The sequence below is a fragment of the Haemaphysalis longicornis genome, unplaced genomic scaffold (genome assembly GCF_048455015.1).
Source record: "Haemaphysalis longicornis isolate Haplotype H1 unplaced genomic scaffold, Haemaphysalis longicornis Haplotype H1 scaffold_2, whole genome shotgun sequence".
NCBI lineage: Eukaryota > Metazoa > Arthropoda > Arachnida > Ixodida > Ixodidae > Haemaphysalis > Haemaphysalis longicornis.
Window position 1 is genome coordinate 77394484 of NW_027526295.1, and position 16028 is coordinate 77410511.

The following is a 16028-nucleotide window of genomic DNA, read 5'->3' on the forward strand; positions in this document are numbered from 1 at the left end:
CGCCGTTCCAGCATTGCGCATGCTACGTATGGGCTGGTTTCGTGCGCATTCCGCCAAAAATACCTGCTTGTTGCGTCGTCAACTGCACAAGCAGACCAGAGAGGTCGTCTGGGAAGACGTTCCACTTGGAAGTATTACAATATTCTGTACGACGTGCGTGATACGCAGCGAAACGTAAATGTCATATCAGTGTCGTTTTTAAGCTGTGGCTCTTGTTACGTAGATTCCATCGCTCTTACACCGGCGTTGGGTGGTTATACCCTAGTTACACGGCGAAAGTAACCGCAGTTAAGTTTAACCGTGGTTACTAAACTTTAACCGCGGTTATCGCAAGCTGCGGTTTTGGCTGTTACACGCGAAATTGCAAGTTTGGGGACCAAGGTCACTTGATTGTGAGCGTAACAAAAATAAATTACCACACTTTTAACTCCCCGATAAAAAACAAAAGAGAAGCAGTGTAGGCAAAAAAAAACAATATCGTTAAAGCAGTCCATTCTGACCCAAATGCAACGCACTCGCGCGCAGGGAGGAGAGGGGCTTCCCCAACAGCTCGCAACCGGCTTGGTTTGCTTAGGTCTGTTCGGTGTTGGGAGCTTTCGGCTTAGCATCGCGGTAGATATTTGACCGCCGCTATCTCTACAGCTGCGAATTACAATCGATAGCACAATTTTTCACCGCACTAACATCCACTTTCTCGCATGTGGAAGTTTTTTCCGCGATCAGATTGATATCAAAGAGCGGCGACAAGCTGTTGCTGCCGTGGTGTGGGCCGGTTCGAACCGCTTGCAGTGCCGTGCGGGCAGGCGGGCGGCGTATTTGCAGGCACGGCCGACGCGCGCGTCGATCGTTTCCGAGTGCTGAAAACGCTTCAGGATTGCCTGCTATATCCATTTTTGGCGGACGACGCGCGGAATTTACAAATTTAGCACGGCTTTTGTCGTAGTTGATCGGGCGGATAGGGAAACGAGCCGCTGCTGACGGGCAGTCGCGCTGATTGAGAGAGCGATGCAAAGAACGAAAGCGCGTCTTGGAGACAGCTTTGGGGCGCCCGCTATTTGAGAACCTTCGTCTCTTCCGAACGCCAGGTTATTTTTTTTTTAACCTCCGCTGATGCGCCGCCACTTGCGTCCGAACTGACTTGTGCGATTTTGAGCACTGCGGCTGCGGAAACTGCGGTTAGCGTGACCGAACTGAGGTGGACAAGCTGTTTGCGTTAACCATGGTTAGCGACGTAACCGCAGTTTCGTCTGTCGTGTAACGCAGCAAACTGCGGTTTTGTCTAACCGCGGTTCGCTTAACCATGGTTAACTGTGCTCGTGTAACTGGGGCATTAAGAAGGGACAAATGGGCTCCATCCCCAGGCAGCAGGCTCTGCAGTGACCACTTTACTGACAACTGTTTTGACAGAACGGACGCAGGAACTCGGCTACAGCCTGACGCCGTGCCCACGTTGTTTTCTTTCTAGCATAAATCCCTAGCGTAAATTTGTCGCATAAATCCCGTTCTAGCTGCGTCGTCTGCTCTGAAACCAAGACCCACGTGACATTTTCGTTCTCCTTCGCAATTAAATTCTGCTTCATATTAACGTCGCATGTTTCGGTATAGCATAAGTTGCGATCTGAACGCGATGTGTACAGCCAAAATGCAATAAAGTGAGAACAAAATGCCAAAATGCGCCGATGGGGACGCTTATCAGCGGTTGAGAAGCGTAGCAGACGCCCGACTTCCGGGACGAGCCGTTGAACTTCCGGTGGCCGTGCGCGCGCCCGGCCGCGACAGCGGCGAAGCGCCATCCAGCAACTAAGTGGAGATCAGTGGCCTAGCCCAATCTCAGTTAGCCCTAGTTACATGTCAGCGTAAAAAAATTTGCTCTGTGACTCGGATATCCATCCTTTTACCTGAAAAGTGTCTTGGTAAGTCTGTCATACTCGGACAGGTAAAATCATGCATGCCTTCATCTATGTACTGTGTGTCGAAAAAACATTTCAGACTTCCATTGCAATAGCAATAACGACCCTCCAACTCGAGTAAATGACATTTGTGTACGTAGAAGTAGCCATTACCGATGTATACCGACGAGAATAGCTCACACTAGTTTATGCTAACGTTGTGGCCTGAACAACGTATTGTAGTTCTGTACTTGAATTAAAAAATAATAATCAAAGAAAAAACACATATTTGTTTACAACCCTCACAAAATAACCACGCATCTAGCCGAGTGAGCGAAAAATTGGCTGTTCTACTCACCCTCAACATCCGGGAAAGGTAGTACGTGCAAAACAACTCATTTACAGCCAGACTGTGCAACTTACATCTTTGTTAATCAAACAGCGATAACCAGGGTAAAACAGGTATTCAGGCTAATCGAATTCCCTTTTACCATTGGCAGCTTAAAGTGCTGTTTCTTTCCTTTATTAAAATTTAAAATAGCCTCGAGATTTACGAAACAGTCCTCCGTGCTGCTGTGAAAGGCCACTGCAAAAGAAAGCAGGTTTGCTGGGGGCTAACAGGCCAGGATGGTTGCTTAAGTCACGAGGTGCTAGAGGAAGCAATGCCGGTGATGGTTAAGGCGCAGGACCTTTCAAAATTCGAAATCGGGGCCTGTTAACTCGATTGCCCAGCGGAATCTCTCTCGCTGCGTCTTGTTGTAGATCTTTTCAACGGGGATGTCCCACTTCTTGCACCAGGCCACGCTGATTCTGGGATCGAGGTAGTTAAGCTTGGAGGTCCCCACGGCGACCTGCTTGTTCTCTTCCTTGTCCATAGCTTGCACCTCCAGCTTCTTCAGCTGGAATTCAAGCTTCTGGAGGCGCCTCTTCCTGCGATCCAGTAGCTGATTGTCCTTTTTCGTCCGGGAGCTGTTATAGGTGGATTTGAGTTGCTTGACTTCCATTTTACACTGCCGAATGCGCTCTTTCTTTTCTTCAATCTTGTTTTGGAGGTTCTCCATCTGCTTGTCGAAATTCTTAGGAATAGCCCGTTGATGGTTACAAAGAACGGCTACAGCCCTGTTTGCTCGGTTGTAAGTCAACAGCTTCTCGGGGAGTGACATGTCCGCCTCTGTTAGTAACTCCAGCTGCTCTTGAAGCGTCTCGGAGGCATTGTAAGTACGGAAAACTTTGGCTGTCAGGCCATCCATAAGCTTGTTGAGATGTTTGTTCAAGGTGCTCGTACTCAGCTTATCGAATAGGTTATCTTGAGGCGCTTTGTTCTCCATGAAAAGCGCTAGATTCTTGAAAACTCGCTTCTCGACAGGAACAGCATTGGTGTATCGAACGGAGTCCTTTCCAAGGAAGTCAAACTCTACAACAAACTCCTCGCCGTCTTGCTGGTCATGCAGGGTAATGTGCTCCACTCGCAAGGAGCAGCAACCCACGGTGTCCGCTCTCTCACCCTCTTCTCTCTCGTTACCAGCTCGCAAAGCGAGCTTGTCAATGAAATACAGTGCTACAGAGCGCTGACAGACTTTCATATCTTTTGATTTCCAGTCTTTCATGTAGTTGTGCCGTATCTTGCCAATGCATGACTTGAGCCTGCGAGCGATCTCGTACTTTTTCACGTCCTTCTCACCTCTCAGCTTGGAGCTAGGGTTGAGCATGATGTACTTGGTCTGTCCCAAAACGTTCTCCGCCCACGACGCCAACCAGGACACATTGTTGTCATGGCGTACTTCTTTCCACCTGTGTCCTGGCGGTGGTGCGGGAACCTTGGCGTCTTTTCCAACGTTGATTATCACGTCCTCGGGCATGATTCGTCGTTTGAGCATGCCCATTTTTGGATGCTCCCCACGGCCACGGAACAAGCCTGGCGGCTCAATCTTGAAGTTGGCAATTTTCTGCTTGTGGCCATCGACAATGCAAAAACCGTACTTCAGTTGCAATTTCTTGTTCTGTAGTTTTATTGCCTCCTTCTCTTTCTTGGTCATGGCCTTGCGTTCCTCGGACTTTCGCTTATAGTATGCGCCGATCTCCTCGAAGTTGCACTTACTGAGGTCTTTGACGAGCCTTTTTTCCTTCGCTGTCATGCACGTCCGCCAATCTCGGAAGAAATTCTGGTTGAAGACTTCCTTCGACGTGTAGTCGTGGTCCAGCATGCGACCGTAAAAGCCGGCCACCTCCTCAGCCTTACGGCTAAGCTTGACCGGGGCTCCGTCGTAGTAGAAACGCACATTGTCCGGCAGACGCTGGTACGAGGGTGCGAACACGGGCCCCCTGTGTTCCAGGGTGTGCCACTTCTTGCCGTCGTCCCGCCTTTCCTCTTCCCACCACTTCCATATCTCCGCATCCTCCTCATCCTCTTCTTTTTTTGCCTTGCCTCGCTTTTTGGGGCGACTCTTCTGAGATTTCGATTTAGGCTTCTTTGCATTTAGCTTAGCTTTTGTGGGCTTCTGTCTGGGTGTTTTCCTGGCCCGCTTTACGCCATCCTGTGCCACTTTTCGCTTCTTCTTTGCCTTTTGTTCTGGCTTCATCTTCTTCGCTGCTTTCTATGAACTGACACAAAAAGACTTATCTTCTTCGGAGTCAGTGTATCTTTGCCTTGTATAATAGACTTCGGGTCCGACAGTCTCTACCGTGGTTTTTTGTACTGAAAAAGTTTGCCTTCTGACCAGAGCGCGTCGTCACGGCTGAGGGCATCCTTATAATATCGCTATTGTCAGTTTCAGTCTTAAGATTCATCCTCGTAGCAGGAGGGTGGAGTGGCGATATCCCTGCCAGCTTCACCTTTGCTGAGGGAGGGTCGTGCTTTAGTGGCTTACATTGCTTACTCAGTTCGTCGTGTACGCCCACATTCCAAGGGTTTTTGTTAAGTGCGTGCAGGACCCAAAGTTTGCAACATCAAGAGGCAGAGGGGCACATACTCGCGGAGGTTGGTTGGCCAACGGTTATACCGGTGTTTCTTGTTTCGTGCTTTTGACGCAGAGGAAGGGGGGCGCGCGGGTGTGCGAAGGCCTAAGCTTAATTTCTAGATTCAAGACACGTTAGACAGTTTCAGCAACCTTATACCTGAAGAGCAAGCTCACGTTACTTTTATGCGTCTTCTGCACTGTGGGTAAGCTTTACCGAACGTTGTATTTGCATTTAGCGAGCGTAAGACGAACGCGCGCTATTTTCAGATAAATTGGTTGCGTACGCTGGAGCGGTTCCGCGTCCTTCTCGAGAGGCCGGCAGTAGATGACATCGTGGCGGAAAGGAGTTCGGGGCTTATTCACACATCCGCTCTCCGTGTACGGTGATTTCCGAACTGCCAGCGGCAGGTTAGTAAACCCATGTGAGGTGCAACAGCCGGGTCTCTGACGAAGGGAGAGGGGCCGCCAGCTCTGCTGTTTCTCCAGCCTTGCACCAATAGTGCAAGCTGCGCATATTTAAAAAAAAATTATTTCCTCTTCACAGCGGAATCCATTTTGGTGCAATTCATGTTGATGCTGACGAGAACGACGATGACTGCGGTCACTTTTTGCGCTGAATGAGACACTGAAGGCTTTCGCCTTATGAAACAAAACGAGTGCGTGCATCCCTTAATTAAATGCATAGCGCATGCTTACGAAAAGAATTGGCCGCGTATCTGCTTGCCCCCATGCAAATGTCGTCCAGAGACAAAGGTATTCTGCCGCTGCTACATCGCAACACCCTCTCCTCTGCTTCCCCTCCAAGGTTGTTCTCTTCCCTCTCAATCTTCCCTATAATTGCTGCAATGAATGTTTACTAACTTGAATTCAATTTTACCGTGTTCGCTCTGCTCGCAGGCGACCTGTTGGTGCTTTTCCTTTTCGTTCTTCTTGGAACAGCTGGAGGAGACGGTCTTTGTGTTTATTTTTATCTCGCCTGTCTTGGACTTAGTTTTTTGCCACGTTTTTATTTATTTGTTATACCAAAATATACTACCCCATTTATTTATAATTACAACAGTGCGTTGTACCGAAGAAAAAAAAAACCCTGGTCCGGTTACGGTTGGGGTTCGGCTGAAATCATTTACTTCCGGTGCAGTTCCGGTTCGACTAAATTACACAACAAACTGGTTTGCGAAGCGGTTCGCAAGACTGAACCGGTTAGTGAACCGGTTCAGAAAGAATAACTATACCTCTCTGCGAAAAAAAAATTGACTTCGTAGTTTAAAGGGGGGAGGGAGAGAGAGAACAACTTTATTTAGCCGCATAAAATTGCGGCGACTACGTGCCGGATGGGGTGGTTCCCTCTTCTCGGGACCCATATGCTTCCGCGGCTGCTTGGCCCCTGGAGATCAGGACGAGCTGGTCTTCCAAGGCGGGGCTGGTTAGCAAGGTCTTCCATCGCTCGTTAAGGGGTGTGGGAAGGGTGATGGAGGGTTGGGTAAGGGGCGGGGGATTGTCTAGGTGAAATCGCACTCTCCGATGACGTGCCGGAGCGTGCCCAATTGCTCACAGAAGCTACACTCTTTCTCGTATATCTCTGGGTACATTCTGCTTTGGAGATAGGGGTGACCGTGACCAAAAGAACAACTTCGATTCATTTAAAAGGTCGCTTTGTCAAAATAGCCTTGGTGTGACCATAATGGCACCTTTAAACTGATAATCTGGAAAATGAAGGAAGTTGTTGCCGTAGGCCAGGAACGTTTTTGCCCAGCTGTTGTGACGTCACAGGGACATAATTATGCGACGGGCAGCCACCGACCACATCCACCTTTAAATATCAGGTCTGTGGGATTTAGTGGGGCTTCCAGTGTTGTTTTACAGTACTTCTTGATTGATAACATGCAGTTAAATCACTGACATATGTGTATTCCCACATTACGTCAGCGTTGACGTGGGGAAGAGTCAAATTTGAATGTTTTGCAATACTTACTACCTGTTTTTGGTGGAAACAACGTCCTGCGTGACTGGAATAGAGTGGAGCGAGTTAACAAAGGCTTTAGCTTTCAAATATAGCAAGGTCACGGTTTCTTTTGTTTTCATGGTTGCTTTTACGTGCCATGCGGAGTATGTAAGTAGACGGAGCAGGGTAACAGCGTGTACCACGAACTTAGGTGACTTATGTATGGAGCTGCATTTCACTTCCAGCAAATTAGAACTCTACCTCCGTTTTTATAACACTACCAATATACAACTAATGGTAAACAATCTGACTAATGCGTAAACATTTTTCCCAGCCGCTCTCTTATGTTAGGAGCCTCTATAGATAGTCAGCTTCAGCTCTATACAGAAGCGAATTGGTGGGACGATATTTTACCAAGAGGATACTTTACGAGATATTATAGGTAGTTTTATATAACTGTATGTAAGCACTAAGTATCCCTCTGCATCCAGGGAAATTATAAAATGCAACACGTAGGCATACTTAGTGTGTGGGTCGCTGTTGCGTGGTGCACAATCTGGGGGTTGATTCCAAGAGATCGAACATTCGTGCAAAAGAGGATTTTTGTTTTCTTTTAAATTATTTTAGTTATGCGGAAGCCAGGAAATAGTCCAAAAGAGAAATTTGCATTCATCTAGCGTGCGTACATCGCTAGAAAAAAAATTGGAAGGTGGCGCAGTGACGCGCGGAATCCAGCGGCTGCAGTTTTTACCAACTTTGTTGCTTTGCGCACGGCAAGGTGTAATCGTTCTGCCTAAAATTTGCTTAAAAACAAAAACAAAACCGAAGCTACAAACCGGTTAAAACAAATTGCGTTTTCCTGTGAACAAAAAATTTAGAAAAATGGATCCCGATTACTATACTCCCGAATGCGAAATTCGTGCGCAACATGTACTGTAGTCTTCTCAGTCATGGCGCATAGCTGCTGCGCCTCAGGAAGTGACCGGCGTAATCAGCGAATGCGCGGCGGCGCACTCTACTCTGTCGTTATCTTGCAGCGCATCGCTGCCACCGAGCATGTTGTTTCAAATCATGTTTGAACCTCCACGCAAATGTCACGTGGCCCGGATGAGCCACGCAACGAGAAGCATGTCTCACTGCCTCCCCCTCACACTTTCGCCACACTTTCCTCCGCCGTTTTCTTTCTGCCTTCGCTCGCTTGGTTACAACGCCATCACCGTGGCCGGCACCAATACATACTAGTGACCGCTATAGTGCTGCGCATTAAAAATCATGTATTCGGACCAGACGCCAGTTTGTCGCTCAATTTGACGCCACTATCTCCGTATCTGCCAAGTGACCAACTTGTAAGTAATAAGTAATGTCAGCCAGATATTTGTTAACATAGCTGTAAAATATCGCTTGTTTAGAAAATATATAAATATAGGCAAAAAAGATTGACTACCGCAATTTTTCTGAAAATGCGTAGCTTTAAAAATCACAATAAAAAAACCCTGTCTAGATTTTCATCAATAGTAGAAACACGAGACTCCTGAGACTGCTCAAGACGGCCAACAATACTGCTGAAATGCATGTTACACCGTTTTGGTTCTGCCAAAGTTATAAGCGGCTGCGCTTACGCATTCTAGACACGTCTCCTTGCTGCGCGCACCGCTACTGCCCTGCTTTTCCGGCTTCGTGGCCATCGGCCATACCATGCTGAATACGCCAGTTCTCGTCCGGCTTCGCGCTTTGGTAAAAAGTGCCTGTTCGCATTCATTTGACCACACCAGAGAATTTTGAACCTTTTACGAACTTCTAAAAGAGAAATGCGTGTGTTTTATTCCCTTTATTTGCGATGTTTCACTGAATAGGCGCTAACACAGCTACGCCTGCGGTGAAGACCCGACAAAAAATGTGCTTTGCGGGCGTCACTTCTCTTAGCAAAAACAAAGAGCAGGGCAAAAATTACGCCCATCTTCCCGCGAGGGAACCCTGGTGTGATGCGACGCATCGTGGGTTCAATTGGTGTTTCGCTGAAGGGACCGTCGCTTCCATCACGTCTTCATCGGAAGAATAAAGTCAAGCACGCAGTCGTCAAGCAAAGTGACGCGAAGTCGAACGAGAGCGAGCTCTGACTGAACCGCCGCAGCGCGCTACCCGCTTTATATTCACAGCGCCTGAAGGAGAGGAGACAGCGGAGGAGAGTCGCGCATGCGCGCACTTGCGCGACGGGGGCGGAGCGAAGCGAGCGAAGCGCGCGCACGCAGCTGTTGTTTATGATAATGAGACGGAGTGAGAGTGTTGCGCACATCTGTCGGAGAGAATAGCGGAGGATAGTCGCGCATGCGCAGGTGGCATGCGGACACCGCCGACGCCGACGCAGGAGAAACATGCCTCAGAGCAAGAGATGCGTCGCATCTAACAAAACAAAGATTTTCTTGGTGTGTCTTCTGCCGTAACTGACCCCGCACCGGCCACTGGCTAGGGAGCACTTGTTTAAAAATGTGGCTCTTGTTTGAATGACAAAAAATGAGAAAACTGCATTTGGTTTCGATGTCAGAAAGACACCGACATTTACCAGAACTTGCCTATAGTGTGTAAAAGCCCGCTGTGCAGTTTATTTATAACAGAGTTCGGGTCACAGCACGAGAATAGTACTGAAACGCAAAAAAAGTCGTAGGCATGGCCTTTTTGGCACGAAGGCAATAAAGTGAGATAACGTGGACGCCTGGTAATTTGCTGAATGAATTGACTGAAATTCAAAATGATTTCTTTCCTATTTAAGCCTCTCGCAAGACGCGATCATAACAATAAGATTAAATAGCTGACACGTAAAGGGCAAAAAAAAAAAATACGCAAGGGACAAGGAAGGACAACGGAGACAAGCGCTACTTCCAACTGACATTTATTCTTAAGAACCATCATATGTATACACAAGACGTGCGCAGATCAGCTCGAAATTATATTTTACAGCGCATATAAATATCCCGTGTGATCACTGCTAGTCCTCGATATAACAATATGCAGCAGCCAACGACTGTGTGTCCCGTGGTTCTCAAAACGCAAAGAACACAATGAAACAAGAACCAGAAAAAAATTATGAATTTAAATGAAGACTCCCCCCCCCCCCACCCCAACAAAAAAACAACGATAACAACATAAAAAGCAGGTGGCAGCCGATTTGGAATTACTGAGAAGCAAGACATGCAATTTCCTTATCAGACAAACCTACCGACGGCATGCTTATGCAAGCGTCGCCCAGGCTTTCCATTTCAGCCGCCTCAATGATTTCTCTTGCGAGTTGGTTCTTGTGCTTTGCTATGATTACGGTCTCATTAAAGCGAGGCGTGCATTTTTATCTCCGCCAGTGGTCACCGAGCTGCCCTGTGTGCCTAATCTTTACGTTTCGTAGATGCTCGCGCAATCGCACCTTCAAACATCGTGAAGTCTGCCCTACGTATTTGTGACTGCATGGAAGACGGATTAGCCTGGTCATCCATTTTTTTACACGGTCGTTTTTGTCAACCGGGCAGTGGGTGACTTCTTCACCAGATCGGCCAGGGAAGGGACGAAAACGAACCATGAGACAGTTATGCACTACCATCCAGAGAGTCATAAATATCCTCCAGCTGATAAATCCCTCAACAACATTGAACAATCAACCAGCTCCAAAATAATACAATCTATACACCGCTAAATTACCGTGGATATATCCACGAGCTTACCGACCCTAATGCTCCCTTATGTAAAGCCAAAAGAGCCCATGTAGCTTATTTTGTATGCCTGCCCCGAGGATCACCTTTCTAGCAGTCTGCAATTTCCGAATTCAGAGCAGTGAGAGAGCGCGATGCTCAGCACCGACCCGTTGATGGAGGTCTGCATGGTGAGATTGTTGGCAGGTGTAGTCTTGTCGCCCCCATCCCCGTAACCAATAACTCACCATCCCTTGCCCCTTTTATGACAAAATTAAAGTTTTGTTGATGCGTTCATTAAGCGAGCTAATACACAATACTCTTGTCGGACCAACAAAGTATAACGGTATAAAGAAATTATATCTTAAAATTTCGTTTTTGCAGCGAAGCTGTTAGCTTCTCGTTGGTGCGAAAATGTTGTGTCGCAAACAAAAAAACTTAGGCAGGATCTAGCAGTTCTTGCGCAAGACGCCGAACGCATGCGTCAGGCTTGGCCGGAGCCAGAATTTGCCATCAGAGAAGCCCAGGGCAATCTATTCTTGCAATCAGGCATGCAGCATAGAGGTATTCGTTATTCAGTATTCGTTAAAAAAACCCGGCCCAAACATCCAAACCGCACGATAAATGATAAAGCGCCTGTGAACAAGGGGACCAACCTATGTGTTTTTGGTAAACACAACGTTGGCAGCTGCTCGCCAAAAGGGGGGTTGACGTCATTCGAGGGCGACCGCATGCCTCAGCCTCTGCCGCCAGAGAAGCCGAGCCCAAGTGACAACCAGCCCGACGAGATGATGAGGAACATTTCGACTGATTGTGGGGGTTTAACGCGCCGACGCTACACAGGCGATGAGGCGCGCCGTAGTGGAGGGCTCCGGATTAATTTAGACCGCCTATGGATATTTAACGTGCGCCGAAAGCTCGTACACACGGGCGTTTTCGCTTTTAGCCTCCATCAAAAAAGCGGCCTCCGCAGCCGGGAATCGAACCCGCGACCTCGTGCTCAGCAGCACAACGCCTCAGCCACTGAGACGGCAGACATTTCAGAACCTCCCATAAAAGCCTGTGCAGTGGTTTACAAGAGCTTCATTGGACCTTCATTTTCGCAGGGCGGGTTGGCGGCCATTTTCTTGTGCTATGTATAAAAGTAAAATACAATGATTGCTGCGAACCATGCATTTGGTTTCTTTATATTTTGTTTTTGCCGACCGGCTGCGCCGAGCTGTGTTATCTGTGTTATACGTGGGTCAAATTAAGCGCGCGTTCCGTTCTTTATGCCACACGTGTTATCTCCTTTGATAGGGAGAGCGTCTCTAACTAACATCGACAGCCTAGAATAATGTTCTTTGATCTACAGTGTTCTGGACGTAATTCGACGGTTCGAGAAACACTCGCGCCCAAAGATAAATGCCCGCACAGCAGACGCCGCGGTATTCAATTCGCGAACACTCGCCTGCGCACGTCACTTTGCTGACTGCTGCTTCGCCGCCTGTGTATTTTTGAGTTGTTAGGGGAGAACGGTTCGCTCCAATAAACTTGCTTTTACTTCAAGTCAACTGCGTCAGCTTTGGCTTCGCGACAATATTACGCCGGATAATTGTCGGTAAACCATTCTTTCGTTATTTTATCGTTCATTTCGTGCTGGTGCACAATGCTTGTATAGTTGCAGCGGGAAGCGCAAAGCAGATGTTTCATATCGGCTGCACGCAGCAGAGAGCGCGATATTCTGCGTACGGCCAGCAGCAACATACGATTTTAATATTGCTGCGCATTTCTTTCCCTGAGTTGCAACTACGAATAGGCAAGGTGCTGATAGTTCTGTTATTTATCTAAGAGGTAAAAGTCCATGGACGAAATCTTGCGAAATCGACCGAAATTTCCGAACAGAGGATGGTCGAACCGTTTCGTCGAGAACAAGTAACCGTTATTTATTTTTTTCGGTTCAGTTCCAATTCGGGTTGAGCGTGCTAAAAAGTAGTGGTTCGGGTTCAGGTTTAGTTCCGGCAGAAATACCGGTTCGGTACCGGTTCGACACCCTGAATTAAAAGAATGCTGCTATAAATTATTTATGTATGTTGTGCCTCCATGATGCCTAGTGTTTCTTTTGCTCAAAAATGTTGATATGAATGATGCACGTCAGAGGTAGGACTATTTTGTATACATACTTTTACTTGCGGTCAGGAATTTCTTCAAACTTTGGCGCGCCGGCTGAATAGTCGGTCGGACAAAGGGATACAGAGTAGTTTCTCATCCAGGTAGTTTCTCATCCAGACACGTAAGTCTGCTTATATGCTTACAATGTCGAAGTATTATGGTTTCCACAGGCGGTATTTATCAAAGACGTCTGTACGGCTACATCACGAGTGGGTCACGCTGATTAAATTCAGCTACCATAATACTGATATGTAGCCTCTCAGTGTGGAGTTCCGAATGGTTTGCGAACTGGCAACCATAGAGTTTCATACAATAACAACTAGAGAGGAATCTGGTGCTGCGATCGTACGCCTCAATGGGCGTGATGGGTAGTTCTGGATTCGGATTGGCTCTCGATGGGCTTGTGGACGTTACTATGGATTGCAGGCAGTTTCGTTTTCGTTTCAGATTTACATGAACGCATTTTCCTACGCGGTGTGTTGAAAGAAGCATAAAAAAATACGTTTTTCTTTGAACTGAATGTCGCACGCGGACTGATGCCGCCCTGAGTAGAAATGTTTTATAACCCGGAGTTGCGAATCGGATGGGTTACCAATTCATTGCCGCACAGCGAGCACGAAAACACAAAGTGACAGCGCTCTGTGCGGCGAAGTTGCCTGCGAATTAGGAGTTGTGGCGCTGCTCATTCGGGAGAGCAATGTATTGTCAAAGCTGAAGACGGTTGCGAATCGCTTGGAACAGCCACACCTTTCCTGCGAACGCCGGCTCCTACGGCGTGGAACAGCGGTACCGGCGGCTGATAGGAACGCAGCTTGATTAATGTCACTAATTCAGGCAAGAATAACTTCTCCAAAGCTAATCGGCTTCTTTTTTTTCAATGAGCACAAAACTTTTCTTAGTATTGTTATGTGGCAGCAGGACACAGATGAGACGAACGATGGGATGGGGTGAAGCGATCTGCAGTAAACCCGCTGATAGCGAACTGCAATATGCACTGCGATTAGTTCGATATATTGAATAGTTCGATATAGCCGAACCCGCTTATAACGAACTTATTGTTACGAGTTCGCAATCCGCGGGAGCCATCCCCTCTCCTAACTCCCCCATCCGCGTATGCAGAAACGAACACAGTAAATTAGCCATTACCATACACAAAATAATCCATTTATTGCAAATAATAAAGCTACTTTCCGCCTTAACTGCCTACTTTGCAAAAAAGCGGTGATTTTTGTTTTCACTTTTGTTTTGTCAGCTTCAACTAGCATAGCATTGTCTGCACGAAACATTGTTTGTACCAGTTCGAGTCCGCGTCCTCCAAAATCTAAAAAAGCACTGGCGGAGCACATCGACCGCCGAAAGCGCTTCATTGTAAGCGTCGGACGGCTTTCACTCGCGACATCATCGCTGGCGAGCTCTTCCCACAGTTCACCGATGCTGCTGTCTTAGAGAAAGTTGCAAAATGGGCGAGCACGAAAAACCTGCACTTTAGTATGAACAAATACGAGAACACACGACCAATTTTTAAGATGCAGGGTAACAATATTAAGGTAGAGAAAGAGATAAAGATATTAGGAGTCATCATAGATAGTCGCCTAAGCTTTATGAGCCATTTAAATTATATGAAAGACAACGTTACTCTGCTGGCGGTGAATTTATCGAAATTCACATCTAGAAAAAAAGGAATGACAAGTCAACATTTAAGAATAATATACTTAAGAGCTATTGAAAGGATAATTGTATATGCAGCACCCTTCTGGTATTCAGCTAAAAGTCACATTAAGCGGAAATTGAGGTCGATACAGAGGATAGCTCTACTAAAAGTAGCCAAAGCCTATCGAACAGCGCCTAATATCGCTTTGAATATAGTAAGTAATATCTTGCCAATCCATCTTACGATTGAGAAGGAGGTAGAAACGTACAAGATTATGAAAGAAGATAAACCTTTTACATGGGAAGGTGTGGCATTCCATAGAAATAATATAATAAATAAGATAGACAAGTGGGAAAGGCACCCAGCAAAGTTATTAGCTTTCCCTTACAATAGAGAACATTCAGAGGAAGAGGACTGTCAATTTCACATTTTCATGGATGGGTCGAAATCAAATGACAAAGTAGGTGCGGCCTTTGTGGTTATGAATGAAAATTTGAGTATGGTCGATTTTTGTCAATATAGTTTATCGAAATTTTGCGATAACTTTCAGGCGGAGGTGGTAGCACTAACCAAGGCAATAGAGTATATCAGTTCCAAGGAATGTAAAAAGGTACAAATAATAACAGACAGTCTTTCAGCATTACAGGCCATTAGCAATCCTTATAATAAAAATCCCATGATTTTGGAAGTTAAAAAACTAATAGAAAGCAATAAGGGTAAAGGAATAATCCAACTGGCACACATAAAGGGTCATTCAGGCAATCCGGGAAACGAATTAGCTGACGATTTCGCAAAAACAGCAGCAGAGCAAGGAGAAAAACTTACCATCCCGATGACAAAGCATTTCATTAAAAAACAATTATTTGCAGAGGCTTCAGACAGGTGGCAAAAAGAATGGGTTAAGGAGGGTTCCAGCACTCAGGCGTACCAATGGGTCCCCAACGTTAAAAATATCCCAAGTCACTTCCCAACAAACCATTTTGTATCACAAGCAGTGATGGGCCATGGCAGGTTCCCCCACTATTTGTATAGGTTTGGGCTTATAGATGATAAAATATGCAGTTGTAAAAAAGAAGCTAACAGTTTTGACCATTACTTAGACGACTGTCCAAGGACGAAATCCCTTAGAGGTAAATTCAAGAAGACACTAAAGCATCAGTTATCCAAACAAAAACAAGAAATAATAAAAGACGAAAAGCTAACAGAGTTCCTAGCACAAATGGTAGAAGAGATCAATAAAATAATATAACTAAAGAGGAATAGTTTACTGGGTATTCCGCCGTGCTCACTATTGATTTCACCCCCCGGAGGGGGAGGAACGGTTCACTGCCGCACAAGACCACCACACCACCCAGGGGCTCGACATGGCAAACTTATATCCATCAACCAACGTGGGTATAAAACTGGAAGGATCACCGAAAGAAGGCCAATCCACACTTGAAAAAAAAATGAAATCAAAGTAATGAAACCACAGACTCCTGAGGCGGCTGGCAAGCATTTTTCCAGTGGCGGTCTCACAGGGGGTCAGGAAGTGGGAGAAAAAAGACAAGGAGCAAATAGGAATAAGCCTCTATCGCAGGGTGGGTCATCACCCTCAAAACTTCGACCAAGTACGTGGCCACCAGGACGATAGAGGTGGGGCAGTGGATTTTTGATTATTCCTTCTCGAGGAGGTGGTCTTTCGCAGTAGCACAGCTTGATGCTGTCAATACTGCACAAGGTGCAACAATGCTCCAATTCGAGTGTGCGCAACAATGCCCGGAG

General features: G+C 46.6%; 1 protein-coding gene across 1 annotated transcript; it reads right to left on the reverse strand.

The window, feature by feature from the left end:
- Nucleotides 1-2581: 2581 nt before the first annotated feature.
- On the reverse strand, nt 2582-4513 carry LOC144167203 (DNA topoisomerase 1-like). The gene is made up of 2 exons (XM_077696552.1): nt 4418-4513; nt 2582-4336 (listed from the first exon to the last, which is right to left on the reverse strand). Exons 1-2 carry the CDS (start codon nt 4466-4468, stop codon nt 2582-2584), a joined length of 1806 nt encoding a protein of 601 aa, XP_077552678.1. The 5' UTR covers nt 4469-4513.
- Nucleotides 4514-16028: the final 11515 nt, after the last annotated feature.